Below are 25,071 nucleotides of genomic sequence, written 5' to 3' on the forward strand. Positions count from 1 at the left end.
TTTTATTGTGAAGGCAAAACTGCTCTTTATGTCTCGCAAGACAAGCTAAATGAGCGAGCGTCATGAGCTTTATTTCGAAAGGCCTAATCCGGAAGCGTCTCGCAAGCGTTCCTCGAACTTGCTTAAGTTCTCTGCCACTTGAGTGTTGAGCTTTGTTGCGCTTGATGCCAGTCAGCGGCGAGCAGTGCCAAGTCTCCGCCCTGAAGCCTGCACCATGCACGGGGGCAAGAGAGGACTGGTGGCCCCGCAAAACACCTTTTTGGAGAATATTGTCAGACGCTCCAGTGGTGAGTTGGACTTATTTGGATTTTTCATTCAAAAGAACATTCTCCTCACCAAGACTCCAGAAGAAGCTGGAAAGTAAATAAGTCGTTATGATATAGATATATATAAAGATACTTTTTTTTGAAGAAGAAGAAGAAAAGCACTTTTTTTTCTCGGAAACAGCCATTTTTTTTCCCTATTGGAAATGAGGAGTTTGGGGCACTGTAATGATATTTGCATCATCAAGGTGCATGCTCATTATGCGTGCACGGATGATCCACTTAGTTGGAGAGACCTCCTCTATGTTGGCTTGTGTCATCTCAAATGCACTTACTGCTATTTGATCTCTCAGTAGTGGCTGCATTAGTGCTGAGCGATACATATCTTTGCAATAAAATGGCCTCGCTCGCAGCACAAGCGTCCCAGCAACTCTCCAAAATGAGGTTGCATTTCCAACGAGCTCCAAGTGTGCAGTATTTTCAGCCCCGACACGTTTTTGGACAAAACTGCTGCAATGAAAAGTTGATTCCTCCCTAGTTAGTGACGTTTACTGTGATGCAGACAGATCAAAACACGTTTTTTGAATTAGCGGACTTCTTTTGGTGTATTTCAAGCAACTGCACGCCAACCTAAAGTGCCCTCACCCGAAACGTCCAAAGTAATTAGGACTGTTTCACTTGCTTGAGAACCTTTGCGGCCGGCGCCTCATGCATTTTTCACGGAGGCCGAGGCTGCAGTCTAAACATTTGATCAACAACTGTTATTGCTGCGTGTCAATCCGAATGTTGTTGCTTTGTGCGTCAGAAAGCAGCTTCTTGCTGGGAAACGCGCAGATCCTGGAGTGGCCGGTGGTGTACAGCAACGACGGATTCTGCAAGCTGTCCGGCTACCACAGAGCCGAGGTCATGCACAGGAGCAGCTCGTGCAAGTACATGTTGCCAAATGTAACGTTGTAAAGTGCAGCTGTCAGGGTTGACGTGCTTGGATGATGGATGAGAAGATAACAGGCTCAATGAGTCCTTGGTTTTGGGAATTCAAGAAGAAGAATAATTTGTCTCATTCCTTTTTTGAGCTTCATGTACGGCGACTTGACGGACAAAACGACCATCGACGACATCCGACGCACCTTTGACAGCTACGAGTCCAACTTCTACGAGGTGCTGCTCTACACCAAAAACAGTAAGCCTGGGATCGGGGGGGCTTTAATAATGACACACACCAGAACCTTCTGCTCATTTCATGTGTGTGTGTGTGTCGCAAGGAACGCCCATCTGGCTTTACATGCAGGTGGCGCCCATCCGCAATGAGAACGACAAGGTGGTGCTTTTCCTCTGCACCTTCCGGGACATCACGCTCTTCAAGCAGCCCATCGAGGATGAAGCCACGCGAGGTGGGCCGCTACGTGTGTATATATGGAATAGCGTGCGCCCATTGCAAAGATTCAGCCCACTGAACAAACGCTGAAACGGCGCACTGAATTATGAATGGATATTAGCGCCTTGCAATTAAACGCTCGAGTGAATTCATGGCAAAGAAAGAGAATGGAAATGGAGGCCGGTGCTCCCACCACCCAGCTATGGGGTCAAGTGATGATGCAACCAGAGGGAGGGAGGGAGGGAGGGAGGGAGGGAGGGAGGCGTGCTTGGACAGAGGGATGAAGAAGAAAGGGTGGATAGATGCATGGAAAAAAGTTTGGATGGATTAAAGGAAGGAAGGAAGGCTGGCGTGTTGAGCAAGGCGGCAGACAGACGGACGGACAGACAGACAGACGAGACTGCGTCCAGCTAAGCAGGTGTCGCCCGTGCGGGTCAGCGAGCACCGGCGGCCGCACCGAGCGCCATGTTGTCCTCGGGCCTTTAGCGTGCCACGAAGACCGCTTCTCTTTTTTTCCCCAGATAACATTCGTGAAGCAAAAAGAACGGTTGGAGCACATGAGGACAGTCGCACGTGTGACCAGCGCAAATGCAATGCAAAAATGGAATGCATTGCTCTTTTCAGGCTTATTTCATCCATTTGGACGTTGGGATATTTCAATTGGCAAAACTGTACATCTGGAAGGTATTTCTTTGTTTTGCTTCAGGATGGACAAAGTTCGCCAGGCTGACGCGAGCGCTAACCAACAATCGCAACCTGGTCCAGCAGATGGCGCCGCTGAGCAACACGGAGGTCGCCCACAAGCCGTCCAGACTGGCAGAGGTGCGCACCCAAAGACGCAAGGCAAAGAGCGCAAGCGTGTGTATCTTGACCAATGGGACTTTGGTGCATGTTTCCCTCCCCCCCGCCCGCCGCCGCCGCAAGGCCCTCCAGCTGGGCTCGGACATCCTCCCCCAGTACAAGCAGGAAGCCCCCAAAACGCCGCCGCAGATCATCCTGCACTACTGTACCTTCAAGACCACGTGGGACTGGGTCATCCTCATCCTCACCTTCTACACGGCCATCATGGTGCCCTACAACGTGTCCTTCCGCACCCGGCAGAACAACCTGCTGTGGCTGGTGCTGGACAGCGTGGTGGACGTCATCTTCCTGGTGGACATTGTGCTCAACTTCCACACCACCTTCGTGGGCCCCGCCGGCGAGGTCATATCGGACGCCAGGCTCATCCGCATGAACTACGTCAAGACCTGGTTCGTCATCGATCTGCTGTCGTGCCTGCCCTACGACATCATCAACGCCTTTGAGCATTTCGAAGAGGTGAGTGCTGGCTCCGCCGCCGCCGCAGCCGCTGCCGCCGCTGCCGCCGCCTCACCGTCTTTGTCTCCCAAGGACTTTGTCACGCCTTCGGGTCATCCGCGCGACTCGGCAAACTTCCACCGCAACGTCACCAGGACGGAGGACTCGGTGCTGCCGGTGAGGGAAAGGGATTGCAGTGAATGACGATGCCATTTTCACCTGATTGTGACTTGCGCCGCCGCCGCCGCCACCACCACCTTCCTGGCATGGCATGGCATGGCAGGGTCTGAGCAGCCTGTTCAGCTCGCTGAAGGTGATCCGCCTGCTGCGTTTGGGGCGGGTGGCGCGCAAGCTGGACCACTACCTGGAGTACGGCGCGGCCGTGCTGGTCTTGCTGGTGTGCGTCTTCGGCCTGGTGGCCCACTGGCTGGCCTGCATCTGGTACAGCATCGGCGACTACGAGGTCATCGACGAGAGCACCAACAGCATCAAGACGGACAGCTGGCTCTACCAGCTGGCTTTGAGCATCGGGACGCCGTACCGCTACAACGCCAGCGGCACGGGCCGGTGGGAGGGCGGCCCCAACAAGGACACGCTCTACATTTCCTCGCTCTACTTCACCATGACCAGCCTCACCACCATCGGCTTTGGCAACATCGCGCCCACCACCGACGGCGAGAAGATCTTCTCCGTGGCCATGATGATGGTGGGATGTAAGTACGCGGCGGCGCTCAGCTAGGAAGAAAACAAATCCAAGATTGATGTTAATTTGCCCGTATGTCACCATGTCAGCATTGGCTAATAACTTAGCAGGCGGCGGTGGGCCGGCGTTCCCATTGAAGCACGGCGCCCAGTGGGGGGGAGGGCGAGCGAGGGAGCGAGGGAGGGAGGAGAGTGAGCGTCCCTGATGAAAAGTGACGTGTCGAGCACACGTGTGGCTTGTGTGGGGAGCTTTCAGCGGGAGCCGCCACTTTGTGCACAACGTGCTGTTGAAATTGACATGGAATGGAATTCGAAGCGCAGGTTCATACGAGCGTGCTCGGAGCTCAGTCTCGGCCTGCTGGAGTCGCCCGTGAAATGTACACAGACGGACTGGATATACAGTAGCCTATATACACACACAGCGGACATGCCCGTTGTCCGTCCTGCGCACTGCCAAGATGCCCCAACCCAAAGCAAATGTCATTCAATTGAGTCATTTTTTTAGCGCTCTGATTTGGATCGATTTGTTCGTGCACACTGGACCCTTAAACGGAGGCTAATTCCCGAGTATGAGTCAAGCTCATCCAAATGGCAACCTTTGCAGCATCGTGTAAACTAAACCAGGGCGACGCAAAGTGACAGCGGCGCTCGGAGCTTTGCGCCCCTCCACTGCCGCCGCCGCCTCCCCTCGAGAACAACGGCACCCACCAGTACGCCGGCGGCGAGCTGGCAAAAATCACGACAACCCCTCCTCCCCACTTGTGTGAGGAGGCTGCAATTACCGCCAATAAATGTCCCGCAATGGATACGGCGGCGATTATGCGCAAAAGGGAGCGTGGCGCCCCGAGGCCTCGGAGGAGCGAGCGAGCGAGCGACCGGCCCCGCGTCCTCGGCTCGTTGCTCTCGACTGGCTCGAGGCGGCCCATTAGCACCCGGGACAGCGCGCCGGGGCAAGAAGAAAGGGAGTCGCCCCGCAGAATACAACGAGGCGCAAATGTTTCTGCTCGGGCCCCGTATCCTTCTATGCAGCTAGCGTGTGACGTGCGCGTGTACCTTTCAGCGCTGCTGTACGCCACCATCTTCGGAAACGTGACCACCATCTTTCAGCAGATGTACACCAACACCAACCGCTACCACGAGATGCTGAACAACGTACGCGACTTCCTCAAACTCTACCAGGTCCCCAAAGGCCTCAGCGAGCGCGTGATGGATTTCATCGTCTCCACCTGGGCCATGTCCAAGGGCATCGACACGGATAAGGTAGCGCTCGCTCGGGCGCTAGCTACGTGGGCGTGCCGCTCCTGTGCTTCTTTTGGGCTTTCTCTCCAGGTGTTGTCCATCTGCCCCAAAGACATGCGAGCGGACATCTGCGTGCACCTCAACAGTCAGGTGTTTAACGACCACCCGGCCTTCCGCCTGGCCAGCGACGGCTGCCTGCGCTCGCTGGCCGTGGAGTTCCAGACCACGCACTGCGCGCCCGGCGACCTCATCTTCCACGTCGGCGAGAGCGTGGACACGCTCTGCTTTGTGGTCTCCGGCTCCCTCGAGGTCATCCAGGACGAGGAAGTCATCGCCATACTGGGTGAGAATGGAAATGCCTGGATGGATGGATGGATGGATGGTTGAAGCTGTGGAAACAATTGCGGCATAGGTAAAGGCGATGTGTTCGGCGACGTCTTCTGGAAAGAGAGCAGCATGGCGCGAGCGTGCGCCAACGTGCGGGCGCTGACCTACTGCGACCTGCACGTGATCCGGCGGGAGGCGCTGATGCGGGTGCTGGACTTCTACACGGCCTTTGCCCACTCCTTCTCGCGCAACCTCATCCTCACCTGCAACCTGCGCAAACGGGTAACGCACATGAATGATGACAATCATTTGATTGAACTGATCATGTTTGACTTGCAAAAATTGCGCAATGTTTGTGTCACGGCAGCACACTTCCATTAAGACCCTCGTTAATATTTCAAGGCCACGCTCTTGAATGGTTTTCAACAACAACAGTAAAATTGGACAATCGGGCTCAAAAGTGCTGTGCTGGCTGGTTGAAAAGGCATTACTGAAATGATGTCAAGTGCACGCACAAATGGCTGCTGACTCAGTGGCGTGCACTTAAGACTGGCAGCTGTGAAGTCTGGCGCGCTCGCCTGTTTGCAGGTGATCTTTCGAAAGATCGCCGATGTGAAGCGGGAGCAGGAGCGCCAGAGGAATGAGGTGGCTCTCTCCATTCCCGACGACCACCCGGTACGGAAGCTCTTCCAGAGGTTCCGGCAGCAGAGGGACGGTCAGCCGGCGGAAGAAGCGTCCCCGTACCCCGATGGCAACTGCGCGCCGGAGGACCCGCCGCCGCGTGCCCACGCAGCTCCAGGCCAAGCCGACAAGTCGGAGCAAAAGTGCGCCGATGCCGCGGGCTCTCCGCCTTGTGCGGAGAAACCGCAGAGCCAGGGGGCCAACAGAGAGGGGACGGGGGCCGCCCGCAGAGGAGGCGCTCGTGGGTGGGCAAAGTTTAAAAACGCCACATCAACTGCGCCTGCTTCCGCGCAGAAGGCGGAGGCTCCGACTGAAGGATCTCAGTCGTCGGAGCAAATAGCAGCCAAAGAGAACCAGAGCCAAATGGACGGACGGGACGGAGAGGAGGCGGGCACCGGCGCCACAGAGGAAGCCAGCAGCGCCCTCCGCAAAACCGACTCGTGCGACAGCGGCCTCACCAAAAGCGACCTGCGCATCGACCGAGTCGGAGACTCCAGGAGCTCCTTCGAGCGCAGCCCCATGGAGCGCAGCCCCATGGAGCGGAACCCTTTCGGGCCCGGCGGCTGCGAGCGGGATCTCCTGCAGGCCGCGCTGTACGAGGCCAAGGTGGAGCTGAAGGGCGACATCCGGGCGCTGGGCGGCCGGCTGGCGGCGCTGGAGGCGCAGGTGGCCGAGGTCCTCCGACTGCTCTGCGTCAGAAGGAGACTCTCGCTGCCGCCCACGTCCTCGCCCAGACCCAAGCTCAAAAGCCAAGACTCTGGCGCCACTTCCGTCACTCAAGCCAGGAAAGACAATGGGCCATTTTGAGGGGACTGCCAGGAAGCATTAACGAGCTGGCCTGCCTGCTTGCCTGCCTGCCTGCCAAGGAAATGTTTGAAAACACTGCATGAAAAAGGCCCACACGTGACTGGAGGCTAGCAATCAAAGTTCCCCCCCACAAGATGGCACCAAAGCCCAGTACAAAAGTCATGTGTGCCAAACAATTTAGACGTTGAAGTGTGGGGAGAACCCTCAACAGACCGTTTTGTCGCCCTCCTTTGGCAATTGGAGGCATTACAGTTCCAACCAGGTCACTGACGGGGAGGGTAACTCGAACTCGTTGGCTTTTTGTGGGGATGCTAGCGTGACGGGAATGGCGTGTCCAACTGCTGACTTCTACCGATCCTCTCCCGCTTATTTCTTCCTGATTTAAACATACTCCGTGAAAACTCACTATTGGTGCCTTACACTTGACGAAAACCTCAGTGATGCTTTACAAGGTGTCCAGTCCAAGAAAATAGATTTGTCATTTTTGGGGTCAAATTCTTTGAGTCTGCTCAAGTAAGTTTGTATTCGTTTGAATGTTAGTCAATCATTTCTGGCAATACTGCTATTTTTAAACTGACACCATGATAATAACTGCCGGATGCGTTTCCTTTGAGAAGAGTTGCAAAGCAGAGATGTGATGTGGGTGCAATAAAGTGACGGCCATTTTATTTACAATTGTGACTTCTGGTTAAATGCAATGACAAATCAATGTAGCAATGCAGTCTAATGCTCAGGTAGTTTTCATAAATGCAGACACATTTACAGTACGGAGGGTGAAATACGGAAACAATAAGATGCAAATCTGAGTGTGATTGTCATTTGAGTGATTGAATGCAATGACTTCTTTTGTGTGGCAATCATTCTTTGTAAGCATGTAACCTCTCCACTACGTTGATGTTTGTAGATTAGATTTGTTCAAGGCCTTTGCACGTAAGCTGGAAAGCTTTCTACACTGTGAAAAACGGGGCTTTAAAAAAAGATGCCTGCCCACCCTCAGCTGTTCTGTCTCTTTATTTAGTCGCTCATCTTAGCTAAATATTGTTATTTGAGTTGAATAAAGGTATTTTTCTCCTAATGACAATACGAGTACAATGACAACAAATCTACATTTTGATGTGTCATACCTCCTTGGAGCCACTTGGGGGCAGTAAAGCGCCCCTAAATTGAATCGCCAATTGACACAGTGGCAGAAACCAACGAAGAAAAAGTGGCATAGAAGAAGAAAGTTTAGTCGAGCAGGTAAACGTGAATATTTGACGTTTTCGCTCTTGAATTAGTTCTCAAGACGGAGTTTGGTTTGCAATTGCATAGTTGAAAGCCAAAGGGTCACTTCGATGTGAAATGTCTCGAGGAACGAACGAACGAACGAACGACGCGTTAAAGCAAACAACAATCAGTCAAATCGATTATTATGTGACAACAATGGCAGAAAAAAGCAAAAATATGCGGAAAAGGCCAATATTAACTGTTACTTTTGCCGGACAAAATCAATATTAAATGTTAGCTTTGCTGCACAGGGCAGCGATGGATGTTCGGCTTCCGCCACACGAGGGCGCCAAGCTGTCGGTAGTGGACATGCACACGGGCGGCGAGCCTCTCCGCATCATCGTGAGCGGCTACCCGGAGGTCAAAGGCCAAACGTTGCTGTCCAAGCGGCGTTACGCGCGGGAGCACCTGGACCACCTGCGGCGAGTGCTGATGCTGGAGCCGCGGGGTCACTACGACATGTACGGCGCCTTGCTGGTGGCCAGCGAGTCGCCCGACGCCCACTTGGGCGTCTTGTTCATGCACAACGAGGGCTACAGCACCATGTGCGGCCACGCCGTAGTGGCCCTGGGACGCTTCGCCGTCGATTACGGACTGGTCAAGGAGCCGCGCTCACCCGAGACGCCCGTCAACATCCACTGCCCGTGCGGGCTGGTCAGGGCCTTCGTCGAGTACGCCGACGGCAAAACGGGCGCGGTGAGGTTCCTCAGTGTGCCGGCCTTTGTCTTCGCCACGGGTAGATCTCCAATTTAGTTTTCAAATCGGGACTTTTTCCAATGTGTATTTTAACCGATGGCCATCGATTGTGGCAGACGTGACGGTGGCGGTGGAAGGCTTTGGCGACGTCACGGTGGACATCAGTTACGGAGGAGCCTTTTACGCCTTTGTGGACGCGCGACGCTTTGATCTGGATGTGAGCGAGTCCCGGACCAGGGATCTAGTGGACGCCGCCGCGGCCGTTACCAAAGCTGTCAAGTCGCAGGTACGAACGCTCCAAAGGACGTGTAACGATCATGTACACTGTGAAATCGTTCCTGGCTTGAAAAATCTCAAAAGGAGTCAAAAGACGTACCCCTCTGGTGTTGATTGCCAGCATCTTGTTCTTCCTCCCAGGTGACGCTGCGCCACCCGGTGAGCGACGACCTGGCCTTCCTGTACGGCACCATCCTCACCGACGGCAAAGATGATTTATCCTCTGACGCCACGGCCAACGTCTGCGTGTTTGCCGAAGCGCAGGTCACTCACTCACTCACTCACTCACTCACTCACTCACTCACTCACTCACTCACTCACTCACTCACTCACTCACAAATCAGTGCGACTAGCCACCGTTGGGACTTAAGCAAACTCACTGAGGGAGGGCGTGCGTCTTACTTTGACCACTTGAAGGTGGACCGCAGCCCGACCGGATCCGGGGTGACGGCGCGAGTGGCCCTCCAGTACCACAAAGGTCAGATCCGGTTGAACCAGTCAAGGACGTTCCAGAGCGGCGCCACGGGATCGCAGTTCACCGGCAAAGCCGTGGAGGTAACTGCCTAACTGACCGAGTTGGCGTGCTGGCCCTTTGCTGAGCCTGTGTCTTCAACTCGTGCAGGAGACCACGTGCGGCGACTTCAAGGCGGTGGTGGTGGAGGTCGCCGGCAGAGCTTTTTACACGGGAGCGTCTTGTTTTGTGCAGGAGGCGGCGGACCAGCTGAAAGGTGGCTTTCTGCTCAAGTGAGCGAGCCTGGGCGGGCGGGACCTGTCATTGGTTCAAATACAGCCGTGACCATGTTGACGTTCTGATCCACAAGATGGAGCTCTAACTCCATCTAGTGTTTTTTAGTCAATGAATAAAAGCGCAAATCTTGCTTGTTTTGCTCTCTTTTTAATGGCATTTTAGCATTGGAACTACAGCTTTAGGTTATGTGCAAGTGGAACAAGCACGTAACCTTGATCACCTCGCGTGTTGTTTTTCCAACACATCATCTCGGACATACACAAGTGTCCACACTCCAAATTGCTTGGACGCTTTAGGCCCAGGCCCGGAAAAGTACCGACTTGACGTGAAAATTATAAACAGTTAAGGCCAGCTCTTAAACACTGATCTGATATTACTTATAGAAATGCTGCGCACGTGTCAAAAAAAAAAAAAAAGAAGCTGCTTCTCAGCGACCTTTGCTTGCAGTTAAAGCTCTGACGAGGGGAAAAAAGTTCAACTTGAGTTTCCACTCACCAACTTTGTACAAAATGGCCTCGCGTTTGGAGTCTTTAGGAGGATCTTCAACCTGTTTGGAGGAAGGATTCATACGTACCCAAAAAACAAAACCCCCAGAAACTTGACGGATCCTGTCAAAAGGCGTGAAATCACTTGTGGGAACATGGAAGGCGTGTGGAGAACCACCTCCTACACGTTGAGCTTTGTGACGGGTCGTTCGCGCCCGTCGTCTGAGTTCTGGCTGTTGATGCGCTTGCGGTTGCGCTTCATCTTGGACAGGTCCTTGTCGAAGACCTCCCCCGAGCGCAGCGCCGACACCAGGTCGTCAAACTCTCCGCCGTCGTCCTCGCCGTTGGCCTTGGCGGCCTTGCGCGCCTTGCGCTCCTTCTCCCGTTGCTCTTTGAGCTGCACCGCAACCCGACGTCAGCAAAGCCAAAGGCGGCGGCTGGACACGGCGTGCGCGGCCGTTACCTGAGCCTCCATTTTGGCCCTGCGCTCCTCTTCCTCCTTGCGCCGCCGCATGTTGTCGTTCTCCTGCTGCGCCTCGGCGAAGGACTGCAAGAACTGGTCGAAGATGCCGAAGAACTCGTCGGGCTGCATCTTGCCGGCGTCCTCGCCAAAGTGCTTTACGGCCTTCACAAACTGCGGGAGGAAGCGGGAGGAGAAGCGCCCCTCGGCGATTAGTGGCCGTTTTACGGAAGACTCGTTAGGGAGCCGGCCGGCTCTTTGAAATAAGAACGAGGCTTTGAAAGCTCACAGCTTGACCGGCGGGCGGCTGATTACAGCCAGAGTCCAAACGGAGGCGACTACTTTTCGCCAGCCACAGCAGGTTAACAAGAAGGCAGGACGTGCCGCGCCGCGCCGAGCCGAGCCGAGGGAGCGGCTTTTGCTGGAACTGTGAGGAGTTTGAGTCGGAAAGCTTTCCCCGTGTTGCCACCCCTCCCTTCAACAGCGAGCATGAGCAGAAAATGCCAATAAAACGGTGTCAGCCCAACAACATGCTCAGGTTTCCTCTTGTAAAAGCCTAATGGAGGCCCGACTCTTGTTAAAATTGCTCTTTGGTGTTTGAGATGCAGCTGTGGCGTCAACGCGCTCGCTCTCTCTCTCTCTCTCTCTGCCCCCGCACGGCACTTCCCGTCAGTCTTACCAAGTCTTTGGCCTCCGTCAGCGAGTCCTCCACATCGGAGAAGCTGAAGCTGGCCACGGTGATGAACTGGCTGACCACAGACACAAACTTGTCACCCGGCTCCTGCGCTCGCTTCTTCTGGTAGTCCAGCTCCTGGCGTGCGGAGGGAACAAAAGAACCGGGCCAACCTTTAGACAAAGAGTGACCGAGACCGAAACCGACCTTTGTGGGCCACGTACGCTCTCCACGCTCTTCAGGCCGCCGCGCAAGTTGCCCATGTCTTTCTCCAGCTCGGTCATGCTGCAATGCAAGCGAGCATTCGGTAAGCGTGACCTCACGCCGCGGAAAAATCGGAGTCCGCTTACTTGACTTTGGCCGCTTCGGGGACACTCGGCAGGTCACCGTGAAACTTGAGCACTTTGGGGTATTTCTTCTCCAGGATGGTGATCAGGTAGTGCAGAAGATTGATGTTCCTGGCAAGAGGGAAGAGAGCGTCGGGCGCTAAGTAAGCAGACGACGAGACGTGGTGGTCACCGGCGCCGCCGCCGCCTCTCACTTGTCGATGCTGGATTTGGTGTCGGCGATCTTGTTGAGCGAGGACACCTTAAAGCCGTAAGCGTTGCCCCGCTGGCCCTTGTTCATGTAGTTGCCGAAGGCCAGCACCACCTCCAGCAGCTGCTTCAGGTTTCTGCTGTGCAGGACCTCTTTGGAAGCCTTCGTCAGAGCTGCGGAAGACGACGGCCGGTGGCTTTCAGAGTCAGAAGACAGAAGACCCTCGCTCGTGCGCTCGCTGGCTCGTGCGCTCGCTGGCTCGTGCGCTGGCTGGCTCGCTCACCTTCAACTTTGGGCTTGACCTCCGCTATCCGCTCGGTAAACTTCTTTTTGAAGTACAAAGACTGCAGTCTCTGCTGGTAGTGGTTTATTCTGCACGGGCGGAATTAAAATAGGCTTGAGTGGGAAAAAGTTGGGAGAAGCGACAAAGCGGCCCTGGCTCGTTTTGGGGGGGGGGGGGGGCATACACACCTGCTCATCTCGTAGAGGAAGCGGTCGGGTTTGGCCATGCGGTCCAGCTCGTGCTTGTGCTCCTCCAGGAGATCCACGTCGCTCTTCTCCGGCACAAATTTCAGCAGCTGAAAGGACACAAAGGGGGTCAAGGTCCAGTTGTCTGCATTCCATTCCAGCACATGAAATAAGGTCCACCTGCTCCAGCATGTCTTTGGGAAGGTCCTCCTGCTCGTCCATGGTGAGGATGGCCCTCTTGATTTCGTCATTGGACAGCTTGAGCCTGCAGCACGAGACGCGTTAGCGGCGAGCAGAGTGGAGCGTCGGGTTCGCTCGCGTAACTGTGACGACGGCGCTACCTGGACAAGAGGATGTTGCAGTTTTGCGCTCGCCGGCCGTCGATCACCGACAGCTCCCTCACCTTTTTGGAGCCCAGCGCGTCGTCCTCGGCCTCTTTCTGCGAGGCAAACGTGGCCTTTTAGTGACTCGCTGTCGCTCACGCACGCACGCACGCACGCTGTCCACACAACAGCATAAATAAACGGCGCACAGGAAAGGTCAAGACAGTGCGACAGACAGACAGGACGGCCACGTCTTGCCAATATGGCGGCGCACAGCAAACATCAGATCAGAGCGTGAGGTGGACATAAGAAATCGGCACTCACTCACCTGTTTGCTGTTATTGATGGTAAAGAAGTCCTAAAGTGCAGCCGGGAAGCAGGGGGAGATGCACAAGCGCTCGTTAGAATGAGTCAGGCAAGTTACGTGACGGCAGCCCGCCCTGCCCAGCCCACGCATGCACGCACGCACGCACGCACGCACGCAAGGCAAAAGCCGGTGAGACAGACGCCAACGGGCTCGGACGGCGCGGCTCACAAAATTCTCCCTTGTGTGCGGCGCATTCTTCCTGTGTCGCTCATTTCCAGTCCCCCAAGCATACCTGCTGTCTCTGATAGGCCGAAAAGGTCTTCTCGATGTCCTCCAGATCCAGAATTTTGAAAACCCTGGCGTCGTCCACATCCATCCAAACGGTGCCTTCCAGTTTGTTCTGAGCGACAGACGAGAGAGACACGTCGTCGTCGTCGTCGTCGTCGCGGTCGCAGCGCAGACGTCGCCGACGTTCCTCACCTCGGCCAACTTGGACCAGTTGAAGGATTTGAGCGGGTTGCACGGCTGCGGGATGTTCTTCTTCTGCATCGAGGGTCCCAGCGGGGCCCCGGGCGGCAGGGGGACGCCTGGCGCCGGCGGGCGACCCGGCGGTGGCGGGGGGCCGCCCGGCGGGGGAGGCGGAGGGGGCGGCGGAACCATGGCGCCGCCCGGAGGCGGCGGGCGCAGGCCGGAGAAGGACGGCACGGGCGGGGGTGACGCCGGGCCACCGGGGGCGCCGCCTGGAACCGAGGTGACTTGTCTCTGCGTGGAAGGAAGAAATGTGCGTCGGACGAAAGGCGCCAGCCAGCAGCGCACACGTTGAGGAATGGGGCCGACCGGGGACGTACGGCGCTGAGCTCGTGCAGGCGCGCGCTGAGCTCGGCCACTTGCTGCTTGACGTTTTTGTGCTCTCCGCTCTCCTTCTCCAGCTTCTCCTTCATCTTGTTGAGGGTCTGCATCATGTCCTCCTTCTCCTGCGTCTTGGCGTCGCATTCGCGCTCCTTCTTCTCCAACTTCTGCTGCAGCTCGTGGTGCTCTGGACGTGGCAAAAGTGGGCCGTGAGCGCCGCGGCCGCAGACGGCCGGCGTTGGCCGCGCTCACCTTTGCGCATCTTTTCCGCTTGCTCCTTCCACTGCTTCACCTCGTTCTCGTTGACCAACCTGAACCAGAGCGCGTCATCATTTCGGGGTCACACCCCAAAAATGTAGATGTTCCTACGAGGTCGCGAGGCCGGACTCACATGCGCACGACATTTTTCACATTGAAATTCTCCAGTGGCGTGACGTCGGGATCGTGGCCCTTGTCGTTCTGCAGCACCATCTGCTGGACGATGCGATCCAGTAGCAGCCAGTACTGCACCGTGTTGCCGCTCCTCTTGTCTGCGCACACGAGGGGGGGGGGGGGGGGGTCGTCGTTGTCGTTTCGTCAACTAGACGAGACGACTTTGTCTGCGCGGGCGGCGAGCGCTCGCTCACGTGGCATGAGGAGGCAGTGATGGAGGACGGACATAAAGTGCGGGAATGCGTCGGTGTGGTTCATCTTCTTGCGGATGAGCTCAAACACTTGGGTGGCACTTTTGGTGTCGATGTGTACCTGCGAGCGGACGACAAACAGACCAGTGGCTAAATGGGCTTTTTGGCGGGCGAAGGCCGTCCGTCCCGTCCCGTCCCGTCCCGTCCGCTCACCGACTCAAAACGCTTCGACAGAGCCAGCTCGTCGTCGTTCCGCAGCATCTCAAAGTAGTCCAGATGCCTGGGAGGAGGACGGCCCAGCTGTTTTCATTTGCCTTCTTGCGTGAAACATTCACAAGCAATTTCTTACCTGTCTAAGGTGGAGTTCTCATGAGAACGCAGCTTATCGATCACCGGTTGGATCCCAAGCATCAGAAACTCGTATCGCAGGTGGATGCGGAACTCCAGGCTTGTCTGGAAGAATAAAGGTTTGGACTCGGCGAAGACATGCAGGCAGGCAGGTACGCACTCACCTCTCCCGCGCCTTGACTCAGCACAGCATTTATGAAGGACATGATGGCCGTTTTCAGGTTGACCTCATCCCTGTAGCGCCCCGTGCTGCGGTCCAGGTCATTGATCAGCGTCTGAGGGGTGCAAAGGTCACGTCAGGCGTGGAAGCCAATGTTTCAGGGCGAAGCGGTTTGCGGGCACCTGAAAGCGCGTTCTCTCGCAGGCAAAGCGCTGGTAGTGCAGCATGGCCTCCAGGATCTTCCTGTGGCCGCCGGGCACCAGGCAGACGGCGCCCATGATCTCCAGCACGGCCACTTTGGTCTTGACGTTGTCGGTGGCCAGGCTCTGGGCGATGATGTTGATGCTCTGGGCGTGCGAGAGCACGTGGGCGCGACCCTGAGAGTTGTTCATCAGCGCCTTGATGCAGCCGATCAGCGAGGTGTGGATCTGCGACTCGGTGGTCTCGTAGTCCATGCTCTTCAGGAAGTTGAGGATGCACGTCAGGCCGTCCAGGTCGATGAAGCGCGTCACAAACCTTTCCACGTATTCACAGTTAGGCGTCGACACACCCACGCCGGCGCCGAGGTGGCGTCACCTCATAGGTTGAGTCCTGAGGGCGGTCTTCAAGCTCTCCACCGTTTTGTTCCTCTCCTCCTCGTCTTCCTTCTCCAGGGCCAGGAGGGTCTTGCGCTGTGCCGCAAACATCATTTGATGACATCGCTCAAGATGCTTTTTGAAGAAGAATATCACAACAAGGAAGGAAGGAAGGAAGGAAGGAAGGAAGGAAGGAAGGAAGGAAGGAAGGAAGGAAGGAAGGAAGGAAGGAAGGAAGGAAGGCAGGAAGGAAGGAAGGAAGGAAGGAAGGAAGGAAGGAAGGAAGGAAGGAAGGAAGGAAGGAAGGAAGGAAGGAAGGAAGGAAGGAAGGAAGGAACCTCAAGCGGTCACAATTTTTGGGGGGGACTTACAGCTGCCATCAAATTGAGCTGATCGATGTAATATTCTGGCCAACTGGTCGCACTCTTGTTCTCCTCTTGTTCCTAGAAAACACAATCGACAATTGGTAACAGAGCCACGACAGGCTCCTTTGGAGGAGTTCCACAGCTGGAAGCGCAGCTGCCTGAGGATAGAGGCCAAAGATTAGCACAGGCTGTTCAAACTGTGGATTGAGGACACGGCTCGGCTTCCTGCTGACTTTTAATCCCCCGGCGGGCGCGTTTGGAAAATGCCGTCCGTGAAGGCGACTCGGCGCTCTGGCACGTTCCGAGATCTCGCTTCACGCCCATTAAACGCACGGCAAGCTGCGAGCCGGGCACGCACTAATTGGACGGTAGTTCATAAAGCGGCAGAAGTGCAGCTTTTTCTTGGCACGGCCGTCTAGCGGGAAGTGACAGACTGCCAGGGAGGGAGCCGCCCCAGCCACTTGCCAGAGTTAGTTCCAGAACACTCTCTCTCTCTCTCATGTTTGATTGGAGAGGTCAGACCTTAACAACTCGGGCGTATTTCTGCACTTAGCAAAGGAAGTGGGGAGCGCATTGGGGCATCATTGACACGGAACACCTGAGCAGTACATTCACAGAAAAACAAAAGCTGGCGTTCGCTCGCCACGCACGGCGACTTCCCCTTTGGCCTCCGAGCTGACTCGGCGTAATGGAGGCGTGTATCACCGGCAGCAAACGGAGCACAAAGTCCTGCGTTGAGTTCGATTTCCCAACGTGTCACGCGGGCGGAGCTATTTTGGGCCGCAGATACGAGGCCGCTTATCTGGGACGCGTGGGAAAGGTTTTTTTTCTTTTTTGTCACGCGCTGATGGTCGCGATCACACGGCGGTAGACAAGAAAGCGCGCACGCGGTGACTTCAAATGAAATGAAGATGAGGGTCAAGTCAAAACACGGGCCATTTCGTGTCAAGGCAACCGCCGACTGACAGAAAAGTGGCGGCGACCTTTTGGGAGGAGCTCAGCGAAGCCTGACCCGTGAGGTCGCCTCATCGAATTGAAAACAGGTGGGCCATTTGACGGAAGGTAGGGAAAACGGGCCGGGCCGACTGCTGTTTGGACAGCTTGAGCGCAGGAAAAAGGCTTCAGATGAATATTTGGAATTGACACAAATGATGTTGAATGATTCAGCGCCGCGCTTGACGCACATCCCCTTTCCTTATGGAAATGTTTTACCTTCTTTTTGCTGCAGTATATCTGCCACTTTTTCTCAGCGGGCAGGGCGAACATGGCTTCCCTGTGCTTCTCGGTGAGGTCCAGCTCGTCCTGCGCCATGGGAGGAAAGACATTTAAAAAAAGATCATTACAAAAGATGACATCTGGAAGCAACACGCGTCTGTCTGTCCCCGAGCCACACCAGGCTTTGCAAAACGCCTTCCATTAGACGGCGCGCACGAGGCTCGGCTCGGCTCGCCTCGCGTCGCGTGTGGTCACGAGGGCAAAAAAAAAAAAAAAAAAGCACATGGCCGTTTCCTTTTGGGCAAACACGGCGACTGGGAAAGCTCTCCCGTCGTCACGCTCAATTATGCGCTCACAAAGGGCAGCGGACAAAAACAAGCAATTAGACGGCATGAAGAGCCGCCGAATGAGGCCCATTGGCACCGTGGCCTTGTTACTCACAAGCTGAGATGAGCTCAACTAGCAAGAAGCGGCTGTTCCGGAGTTGGAACGCTGCCAAAACGCAATGTCCGACGTGGAACTAAAAAGGACCAAATCGGAAGACGCGCTCGCTCACCACCAACTCGGAGAAGATCCCGTCCAGCTCGTCATAGCCCGGCATGGGCAGCACCGGCTCCATGGCTTGCGGGGCAAAGTCTTCCCGTAGCCTGTAGGTGATCTCGGGGTGCTCGCTGTTGTTGAAGCAGCAGAAGAAGAAGGAGGAGGAGGAGGAGAGGCCGCCGGCGCCGCGGTTGCCGCCGCTGCCTCGCTTCCGGGGAGCCATGGCGCTCCCTGGCGGGCCGGGCTCCTTCCTTCTGGTCACGGCCTCCGGCACCTCACGGCTGGGCCTCCGTCAGAGCCTTCTGAAAAAGACACGGCAACGATGAGAGCGGGCCGTCCCGAGCGTTGACTCATTTCTTTCCTTTCTGTTGAGCTGTGCCGCTCCCTTTCTTGTCATTACACGCATTACACAAAAAGAGGTCGGTCCCGCGATGAGTAAGCTCGTGCGGCCGCCTCAATCGTCGCCATTGTCTCGCGAGGCGGACTTTCCCTTCCCGAGGGAGGTTTGGTTTGTGAGCAAGCGTCTTGACTCCGTCTGGCAGGGATGAGCAACAAGCAATCTGTCCGACAGAGAGCACGGCGCTGCTAAAAACGGGCCGCACGTGAAAGCGCACTCAAGCGCTTCTTTGTTTTGACACATCCTTGACGAACGGGAGGCCTCGGCGGGCTTCTCTGACCATATTTGTCCACAAAGCTGGCCATCTTTTCCATTGGCTAAAGCCGCCAGTAAACTTTGCGAGAGACGTGTGCGGCGCGGTTCTGAGGAGAAACCGGCCAGCCGGCGGATGTTGCGAGCGGCAAGCCCGGGCCCCAAAGGCGTCTGCTACACGGGAGCTTTAATCTTCTTTTCCGATTTGGGATTTGGGATGGATCAGACTGGACGCGATTTGCCCATCATCTCGCCGCGTAGGTGCTAATGCCATCCCAACCTACATATTTGCAACAAACGGAATGGCGAGATGCTCAAAGGTTAGCAGGATTGAAAGCAGAATTTTCAACACGAGAAGCTTTGTGGAAGAAGGGGAATGTTCAGAATGGATCTTGGAGGCAGGTGGTGGCGGTGGCGGTGACCTCCCTTTCATCCAAACACTTGGGGAAAGGTGCCCCATTTCCGCTTTGGAGAGAGCTTCATCATTCAATACTTGGATAGAGATTGGAAAAGAAGTGGGCCGCGACAGAAATGCCGACTGGCAGGTAAAGAGGAGATTAATATCGGCGCCTGGCGGAGGGCCAAAGTAAGATGCGTCTGCGGGGGTCTCGGGTGCGAGCGTCCGGGCGAGCGAGCGAGCTCGGCTCTTCCGCGCTACCACCGCGCTTTTCAAATGATTTTTGTGCGTCAGCGGGGGCATTCGCGTTAAGTGGCCGAGTAACCGGAGCCGGCCATACGTTTTGCAGGGGAATATCACGGTGTCGTTTTTCGGACGCGCCTGCATTTTGCTCATTGTTTTGTTTCCCCCTACGGTGCTGCTGCACTATCAAACTACTCCTTGACAATATTTGCCGCCATCTGACACGTTGGCGCAAACACACAAAAGTCACCCTTGGCTTTCAATGCAGGGCATCTTGCCAACATTTGACCATCCATTCTATCCGCCATCTAAACATCCATCCAGTTGGTCGTCCTCAGGTGAGCTGGAGCGGACCCCATCGCGCAGTTTCTTTGAAAAAAAAAAAAATAGCAAAGCTCATTACATTGTTGGAATTGTAATCTCTCTTCCACAGCCCCCCTTTCAGTCGCTATGGCAACCAGAGCGGTCGCACGCTGTGGTGGGCGTTTTCTTTTTCGCTAAGCCACCCGTGGCCCTCGCGTTTGAATCTTTGCGTCCAATGGGATCGCCCCTGTATGTAGGTGGACCAATGTTAAAAAAAGAAGAAGCGGCGGCATTTGTGCAACCCGAGAAGCATCTGGAGAGCTCAAGGTGACTTTCCTTTTCATCCATTCGTCAAGGCACGTTTACACCGGCGCGCACCAACCTTGTCATTACGGGGCATTCCCGTCGCTCGCCGCCTGCTGTCATCCCCCCCCCCTTGACGTTTCTACGGCGACACGTTTTTTCCGCTAATTTGGCCGACATGATACCATCACCCGCCTCCCTGACAGGGACGGTTTAGATTGGAGACGGACTGGAGATAAAAAGGTGCCCTGACCCCGGCCCGGGCAGTCCCGCACGCATTCCAGGCGGCAAGATAGCGCCGCCGGCAGCCCTTCGCTCGTTCCTTCGGTCTTACCCTATCCGTCCGTCTTCCTTTTTTTAAAATCCCTCCATCTGCGAGGAGTTTAATCCACGCAGGCGGAGGGTTCTGCTGCAGCTTCCATCCCGGAGGTATTCCAGAATCTGCAGACGGGTGAAACTCATGGGAAGAAAAAAAAAACTTGTGCCTGCCGTGGAGAGATCCCCTCGCTCGCCTCGTTCTTCTGCAGAATGCAGCGTGGGGGGCGGGGTATACGGGCACAGATGTTAGCGGCTCTGGGCCACGCCCATTTTCATCACTCCCTCATTCTAATAGGATACGGTTTGTCGGAGGATGGCACCCATCTGGGATCCTCCCCTCCCCCTCGTAGTCGGTCTCCACCCTGGCCTGTGGACAACTTGTTTAAGGGTTTGTTTGGAGAGCAGCACGAGGAGAAACAAAGGCTGGGTGTGAACTGAGGCAGCCAGCCGTGTGTGTGTGTCAGCGACTAGAACCAAAGCGCAGCTGCACATTGAATATCCATCCCATTGGAAATGGAAAATGTTGAAAGAATGGTGACTGAGCACCACACGGGAGATTATGCTGCCATGTCGCATGTGTTGACAAAACAAGTTGGCAGGTGGCAAGCAAGCATGCAAATCGCTGCGGCGGCGGCGGACTGGAGGTGACCCTGAAAACGCCGCCGTGTGATTACAAGGTTGTCGACCGCATTGGCCAACAAAAAACCCACTTGTGCGAGCGGCACAGCACGCCGGACCTGTCGGAACCCAGGCAGAAGGGGAGATTGCAATCTGATGGAAAACATCTCCACCCCGGCGACTTTTTGAGACAAACTCGGCCCGATTGCGTGCGACAGTTGAGGAATGCGTGAGGTGGGGGTGGGGGGTATATTTTGACTGCTGGCACGGTGGAGGCCAGCCGTGCGACTGGAAAGCAAAGAACACCATTCAGGGCGGGACCCGTTTCTTCTAAATCCCACCTATACGACAGGAGACCCCAACCGGCACAAATGAAACGGCTTCTATCGGTTTCCGCCCTCGGCCTGGCTTGTAATTACCCCCTGGAGCAGTACGTCACCGCTGCCATGAGCAATCATGAAAAGGGAGCTAAGTTGGGCAAAACCACAAGTTTGGGGTGTTTGCCGCGCCGGCCGTATATGGTCAATGAATGAAGTGAGGTAAATCACCGACCGGCGTGACCCTCTTGATAACGGGGTACGGCTAGCGCCTGATTGAACGAATGAACAAAGTCATTTTGCGTCAACAACGTTGACAGAGTTACTGCAACCGGAAGGTTCCACATGGGCGACAAGAGTCCCGTCAAAGTGTTTGCAGCGACGGCACGCCGGAGGGCCTCAGCGGCCTCGTAACAGATTGACAGAGTTGGCGGGTCGAAAGGCCGGCCGGGGATTAACTCGTCCATCCTGACAGAAGTAGGCCGAGTGCACCGAGCGCGCGTTCCGCAGACAACCCGTAGAGCCCTGACAACAAGACTCGAGCCGGACCTGAGCGCCGGGCGCGGGCCTTTGCTTATGTTAACGAGAAAACCGGATCGACTTGACTGTCTGCGTGCCCTGCGGCGTCCGTGGCACGTAACAACCGTCAGAGTCAAGATCACTGAAGTTGTGGACGGCAAAAGGAAGGGAGGGAGGGAGGGAGGACAACGTAGCCTCAACAAAATTCCCCGCCAGGAGCAAACTTGCCCCAACTTGAGATAGATAGGGTGGCGCGGCGGCGGCGGCACGTCGGGAGCAGCGCGCCGCACGCCGCTCTTCTTTCTGGCACGGATACGCACGCTTGGCTTTTGCGACGGGCCGAGACGCCGCAGGGCAGCCCGTGCGTTCCCTTTCAAGGGATGATGCGCCTCAATCGCTCTTGCTGCCATGACTTTGGCGGTGACTTGCAATTAGTCACAGCACCGTGAGCTGAAGATGGAAAATGACGTTTGCTACATTTTGGAGCGTCATGCTTCTTGGTGCCACGTTGCCTGTTATTAGCGTACATGTCGCGGCCTGAAGGCAGCATTTGCGTTAGATGAGCGTCTGGCACGAGACCAACCAAGGCGGCAGCGGCGTAAAACAGGGAGCCGCAGATGCGCAGACCTTTTCTAATTTCAGGTGTGTCAGGAGCGGACGATTAGCGCCAGAGCAGGCATGCGAGTGTTGAAACATGAATCCCGCGTGGCCCGTAAAAGCCTCCTCCCATCCTCCAACTCAGATGCTGCCTTTGTTCAAGCCACAGCGTGATCTTCTAAGGCTCCTTCGTCTCTTGCTTTTACTGCGGGGCAACGGCGCCCGCGGACACGTAGAACAGTCTCACTTCATAAAAACGTTTGTAGCACAAGGGGAAAAAAAAAAAAAAAAAAACTGAACTCGGCCGCAGTGAATCCAGATGGGCCTGAAATGAATTTGTCGGGTCACCCAGTTCTCGTTCTAGTTACAGAGCTGCGAGGACTGCAGATGAAAAGACTCCAAAGAGCTGCAAGTAATGCTTTTTATAGGCTCTCCAGTTTTACTTCTCGTGGGTCGTCCGCAACGCATTTCCTTTCAACTTTTCAACTTCCTAAACAGGCTAGCGGCTCGGCTAAGGACGGAGGTTAATAATCGGCACCAATGTGCAGAATGTCAACTCGGCAGTCGGGCGTGACCAACAACCGTCGCCCAAGGGCCCAGCTGTTCCAACAACAGGGACAAGTGCAAAGCCAGAGGGCCGGATTGGGGGCAGGGTGTGGCACGCTGGGGGCCTAGGTGGCGGAAGGGTGGGGAGCAGTGTGGGAGGAGGAGGGAGGGAGGGGGTCCCCCCCCCCCGTGGTGACAGACCCTGTCCGGACGGAGGAGGGATGCCAAATGAAGCTATTGTCCGGCCCAAACCAAGCACAAAAGAGGCAGAAACAAGCCGATTGTTGCCGTGGAAGGACCTCGGCATCCATCAGGCATCGAGACGGGACCGAGAACAGGAGCTCATCGGATCCCCCCCCCCCCCGAATGCAGGCCAACCGTGAAGGACAGGCACCCCCCCCTTCTACTCTTTGTAATTGGAACGCTCTCAGTCCATTAACCCGCTTAGTCCATTTAGGAGCACTGACGAGCAGAAACGGGTACAAAACGCTACGTTTTCCCAAAGCGCTGCCGAGGAATTGCTGATCTGGGCACTTTGTACGACTGTTTTACAGCGGGTGGCTCGCCATTGTCTTTTTATGACCTCGCTGAGTTTTCATCGGGAGGACGCGGCTGGAGTTGACGGTCAAGGCGAGCAAACACGCCGGCCCCCAATGTCTGTGGCCAAAACAAGAGCAGAGGCCTTGGGCTGCGTTTACACTCAAAACATTGACGCACGCCACCGTAGCCAGCAAAGTAAGTAGAGCTTGTAGCTAGCTAGGAGGGAGGGAGGGAGGATTCCCTGACAAGGCGGCGGCAGTGGCGGCGGTCCACTACAAGCATGTACAGGCCCTGGCCTCCCTCCATGCAGCTCAAAACGTTGAGCACATTTGAATGCTGAGGAATGCCAGCGCTCGCTGAGAACCGCCTGCCTGCCTGACTGACGGATTGCGGAGAAACCCACCCAGCCTGATGCAATTGGATTCATCATACAAAGATCACTTTTTGCATCTTGCATTTTTCATATTCTGCCGTGACTTTGTTGAATCAACTTTCATCAGATCTGGTTGTGGGTGACAGTTTGAGGAAACGTTCAAAATATGATCTTTTATTTTGCTTTCATTAAGGTTGAAAAGAGTTTTGTTGCTACTTCTTTGAAGTATTCTGGAAAATATCAGAGTAGGGTTACTTTGTTTTTGGTGCAGAGCCCAGTTGATCGCCAAATCTGTCCATTTTTTGGGCCACACTGCCTGCACATTAGCTTCCATTGTTTGCAAGACCAACAGGTGCATACGATTGGATTCAACATGCATACATTCTTAAGCATGAATACGCAGGGGGTGGATGACGTCAAAATGCATTAGTTGCATGCCCTCGACAGTGGCAGCACTCTTTTACTCGATCAAAAGTCACATGAGGATACATGGTGCCAGGAAGTAGACGGTGACACCTTGATTTGGAAGCAGCTAGAGTTCAACATTTCAAGCTTCGGCGCGGATGTCACTAAGTCAGACAACAACAAAAACACTCCTTTGTTTGGACAAACAACCAAAGGAAAGCTAGGCAAAGCAAAGCAAAGCGCATAATAAGAAGCTCGGTGCTAGGTGCGGCAGTCACCAGACAAGACAAGCTGGCCGGCCGGGCCGGGCCGGGCCGGCCGGAGGCACTGACCGCCGGCAACGGACGTCACCGCCGAGCGAGGAGGGAGCGAAAGCCGTCGATAAAAGAAAAGAATGCAAGAAACTTCTCTTACCGCGTCCTGTTGAACATTCTCCTCGCCGGGCGGGTCGGAAAAGTACGGCGGACACAGTTGGACGGAGCGAGCGAGCGAGGGAGGGAGCGGGGGAGGCTCCGCGAGTGACGGCGAGAGGGCTTTAACTGACTGGCCTCTTGCCTGCCTGCCTGCCTGCCTGCCTGAGTGTTGGCTCGTGAGTGAACGATTGGTTCAAAAGAACGAATGTTTTCAGTGAACGAGAGTGAACGAATCACTTTTCAGTTCAGTTCATGACTTCAACCAGTAGATGTCAGTCATGCGCATTGAAGCTGGTGCCACCACGCCGTCAAACAAAACGAAGAAAATGACGTCACTTCCCAGCTCTGTGAGTGAACGAGTCAGTGAGTGATTTCCATTTCCCGTTCATCGCGAGAACGGACGGATCAGTGAGGGAATGAGTCCTGACTTTCCCGTTCGCCCCAGAACGAGTCAAAGAGTGAACTTCCTTCCTTCCTTCCTTCCTTCCTTCCTTCCTTCCTTCCTTCCTTCCTTCCTTCCTTCCTTCCTTCCTTCCTTCCTTCCTTCCTTCCTTCCTTCCTTCCTTCCTTCCTTCCTTCCTTCCTTCCTTCCTTCCTTCCTTCCTTCCTTCCTTCCTTCCCGGCCTGCATCAACGTATCAGTCATCGAACGCGTTGCGGCTCCTTGCGTGAACAATTCAGTGAATGAACGTGATCCAGAATGGAGATCAACGTTTTGAACGAATCTTTTGAGTGAACTGATTCTAAAGATTCAGTTCACTTCAAAGAACTGGAATGCACATCACTACTGCCTGTCCGCCTGCCTGGCTGGCTGCCTGGTTGCTTGCGTGATGAATCTCGCGTGATGTCATCGATGGGCTCCACCCGTTGTTGCGCATGCGCCTACCTGGACAAGGAGACTGCACAGTTCATTCAACGGTCACCTCA

The 25,071-nt window shown here is 55.2% G+C and overlaps 3 protein-coding genes across 7 annotated transcripts; 2 read left to right on the forward strand and 1 right to left on the reverse strand.

Annotated features, from left to right (window-relative positions):
* Positions 1-156: 156 nt before the first annotated feature.
* LOC147042045 (voltage-gated delayed rectifier potassium channel KCNH5-like) lies at positions 157-7,765 on the forward strand. Of its 2 annotated transcripts, XM_085937336.1 has the most exons (12): positions 157-287; positions 1,069-1,192; positions 1,337-1,443; positions 1,526-1,654; positions 2,345-2,460; positions 2,563-2,955; positions 3,028-3,111; positions 3,218-3,647; positions 4,697-4,896; positions 4,966-5,218; positions 5,288-5,484; positions 5,791-7,765. In XM_085937336.1, exons 1-12 carry the CDS (start codon positions 215-217, stop codon positions 6,688-6,690), a joined length of 3,006 nt encoding a protein of 1,001 aa, XP_085793462.1. In that variant the 5' UTR covers positions 157-214; the 3' UTR covers positions 6,691-7,765. The 2 variants fall into 2 exon arrangements, with proteins under 2 accessions (XP_085793462.1, XP_085793461.1); XM_085937335.1 differs by having other exon boundaries at positions 4,697-5,218.
* Positions 7,066-9,838, forward strand: l3hypdh (trans-L-3-hydroxyproline dehydratase). Of its 3 annotated transcripts, none has more exons than XM_085937338.1 (6): positions 7,066-7,203; positions 8,208-8,692; positions 8,769-8,938; positions 9,070-9,192; positions 9,357-9,483; positions 9,551-9,838. In XM_085937338.1, the coding sequence occupies exons 2-6, from the start codon at positions 8,215-8,217 to the stop codon at positions 9,739-9,741; spliced, it is 1,089 nt and encodes a 362-aa protein (XP_085793464.1). In that variant the 5' UTR covers positions 7,066-7,203; positions 8,208-8,214; the 3' UTR covers positions 9,742-9,838. The 3 variants fall into 3 exon arrangements, with proteins under 3 accessions (XP_085793464.1, XP_085793463.1, XP_085793465.1); XM_085937337.1 differs by lacking the exon at positions 7,066-7,203 and adding an exon at positions 7,860-7,929 and having other exon boundaries at positions 9,551-9,817; XM_085937339.1 differs by lacking the exon at positions 7,066-7,203 and adding an exon at positions 7,860-7,929 and having other exon boundaries at positions 9,346-9,483; positions 9,551-9,816.
* Positions 9,808-24,597, reverse strand: daam1b (dishevelled associated activator of morphogenesis 1b). 2 transcript variants are annotated; one of them, XM_085937334.1, is made up of 26 exons: positions 24,147-24,597; positions 17,621-17,903; positions 17,062-17,151; positions 15,856-15,927; positions 15,486-15,580; positions 15,092-15,425; positions 14,914-15,024; positions 14,751-14,854; positions 14,615-14,681; positions 14,405-14,522; positions 14,170-14,308; positions 14,031-14,089; positions 13,778-13,965; positions 13,410-13,691; positions 13,222-13,329; positions 12,951-12,980; positions 12,641-12,738; positions 12,480-12,564; positions 12,303-12,409; positions 12,115-12,203; positions 11,836-12,004; positions 11,645-11,752; positions 11,519-11,579; positions 11,301-11,432; positions 10,625-10,795; positions 9,808-10,558 (listed from the first exon to the last, which is right to left on the reverse strand). In XM_085937334.1, exons 2-26 carry the CDS (start codon positions 17,825-17,827, stop codon positions 10,343-10,345), a joined length of 3,240 nt encoding a protein of 1,079 aa, XP_085793460.1. In that variant the 5' UTR covers positions 17,828-17,903; positions 24,147-24,597; the 3' UTR covers positions 9,808-10,342. The 2 variants fall into 2 exon arrangements, with proteins under 2 accessions (XP_085793460.1, XP_085793459.1); XM_085937333.1 differs by having other exon boundaries at positions 17,621-17,906.
* Between the last annotated feature and the right edge of the window lie 474 nt (positions 24,598-25,071).

The sequence above is a fragment of the Syngnathus leptorhynchus genome, chromosome 18, assembly GCF_054491065.1.
Source record: "Syngnathus leptorhynchus isolate UIUO chromosome 18, UIUO_Slep, whole genome shotgun sequence".
NCBI classification, from domain to species: domain Eukaryota; kingdom Metazoa; phylum Chordata; class Actinopteri; order Syngnathiformes; family Syngnathidae; genus Syngnathus; species Syngnathus leptorhynchus.

What these genes read in the sequence shown, in the direction of transcription:
- daam1b (XM_085937334.1), bottom strand. Translation starts at nt 17,827, where the DNA reads ATGGCTCCCCGGAAGCGAGGCAGCGGCGGCAACCGCGGCGCCGGCGGC. An exon ending in GTGAAAAATGTCGTGCGCAT is followed by an intron (nt 14,090 to 14,169) that starts GTGAGTCCGGCC and finishes GCTCTGGTTCAG; the next exon opens with GTTGGTCAACGAGAACGAGG. An exon ending in CCATCAATAACAGCAAACAG is followed by an intron (nt 12,739 to 12,950) that starts GTGAGTGAGTGC and finishes TTTGCCTCGCAG; the next exon opens with AAAGAGGCCGAGGACGACGC.
- LOC147042045 (XM_085937335.1), top strand. Translation starts at nt 215, where the DNA reads ATGCACGGGGGCAAGAGAGGACTGGTGGCCCCGCAAAACACCTTTTTG. An exon ending in TATTGTCAGACGCTCCAGTG is followed by an intron (nt 288 to 1,068) that starts GTGAGTTGGACT and finishes TTTGTGCGTCAG; the next exon opens with AAAGCAGCTTCTTGCTGGGA. An exon ending in CCTTTGAGCATTTCGAAGAG is followed by an intron (nt 2,956 to 3,027) that starts GTGAGTGCTGGC and finishes TTGTCTCCCAAG; the next exon opens with GACTTTGTCACGCCTTCGGG.
- l3hypdh (XM_085937338.1), top strand. Translation starts at nt 8,215, where the DNA reads ATGGATGTTCGGCTTCCGCCACACGAGGGCGCCAAGCTGTCGGTAGTG. An exon ending in GGCCTTTGTCTTCGCCACGG is followed by an intron (nt 8,693 to 8,768) that starts GTAGATCTCCAA and finishes CGATTGTGGCAG; the next exon opens with ACGTGACGGTGGCGGTGGAA. An exon ending in TCACCGGCAAAGCCGTGGAG is followed by an intron (nt 9,484 to 9,550) that starts GTAACTGCCTAA and finishes CAACTCGTGCAG; the next exon opens with GAGACCACGTGCGGCGACTT.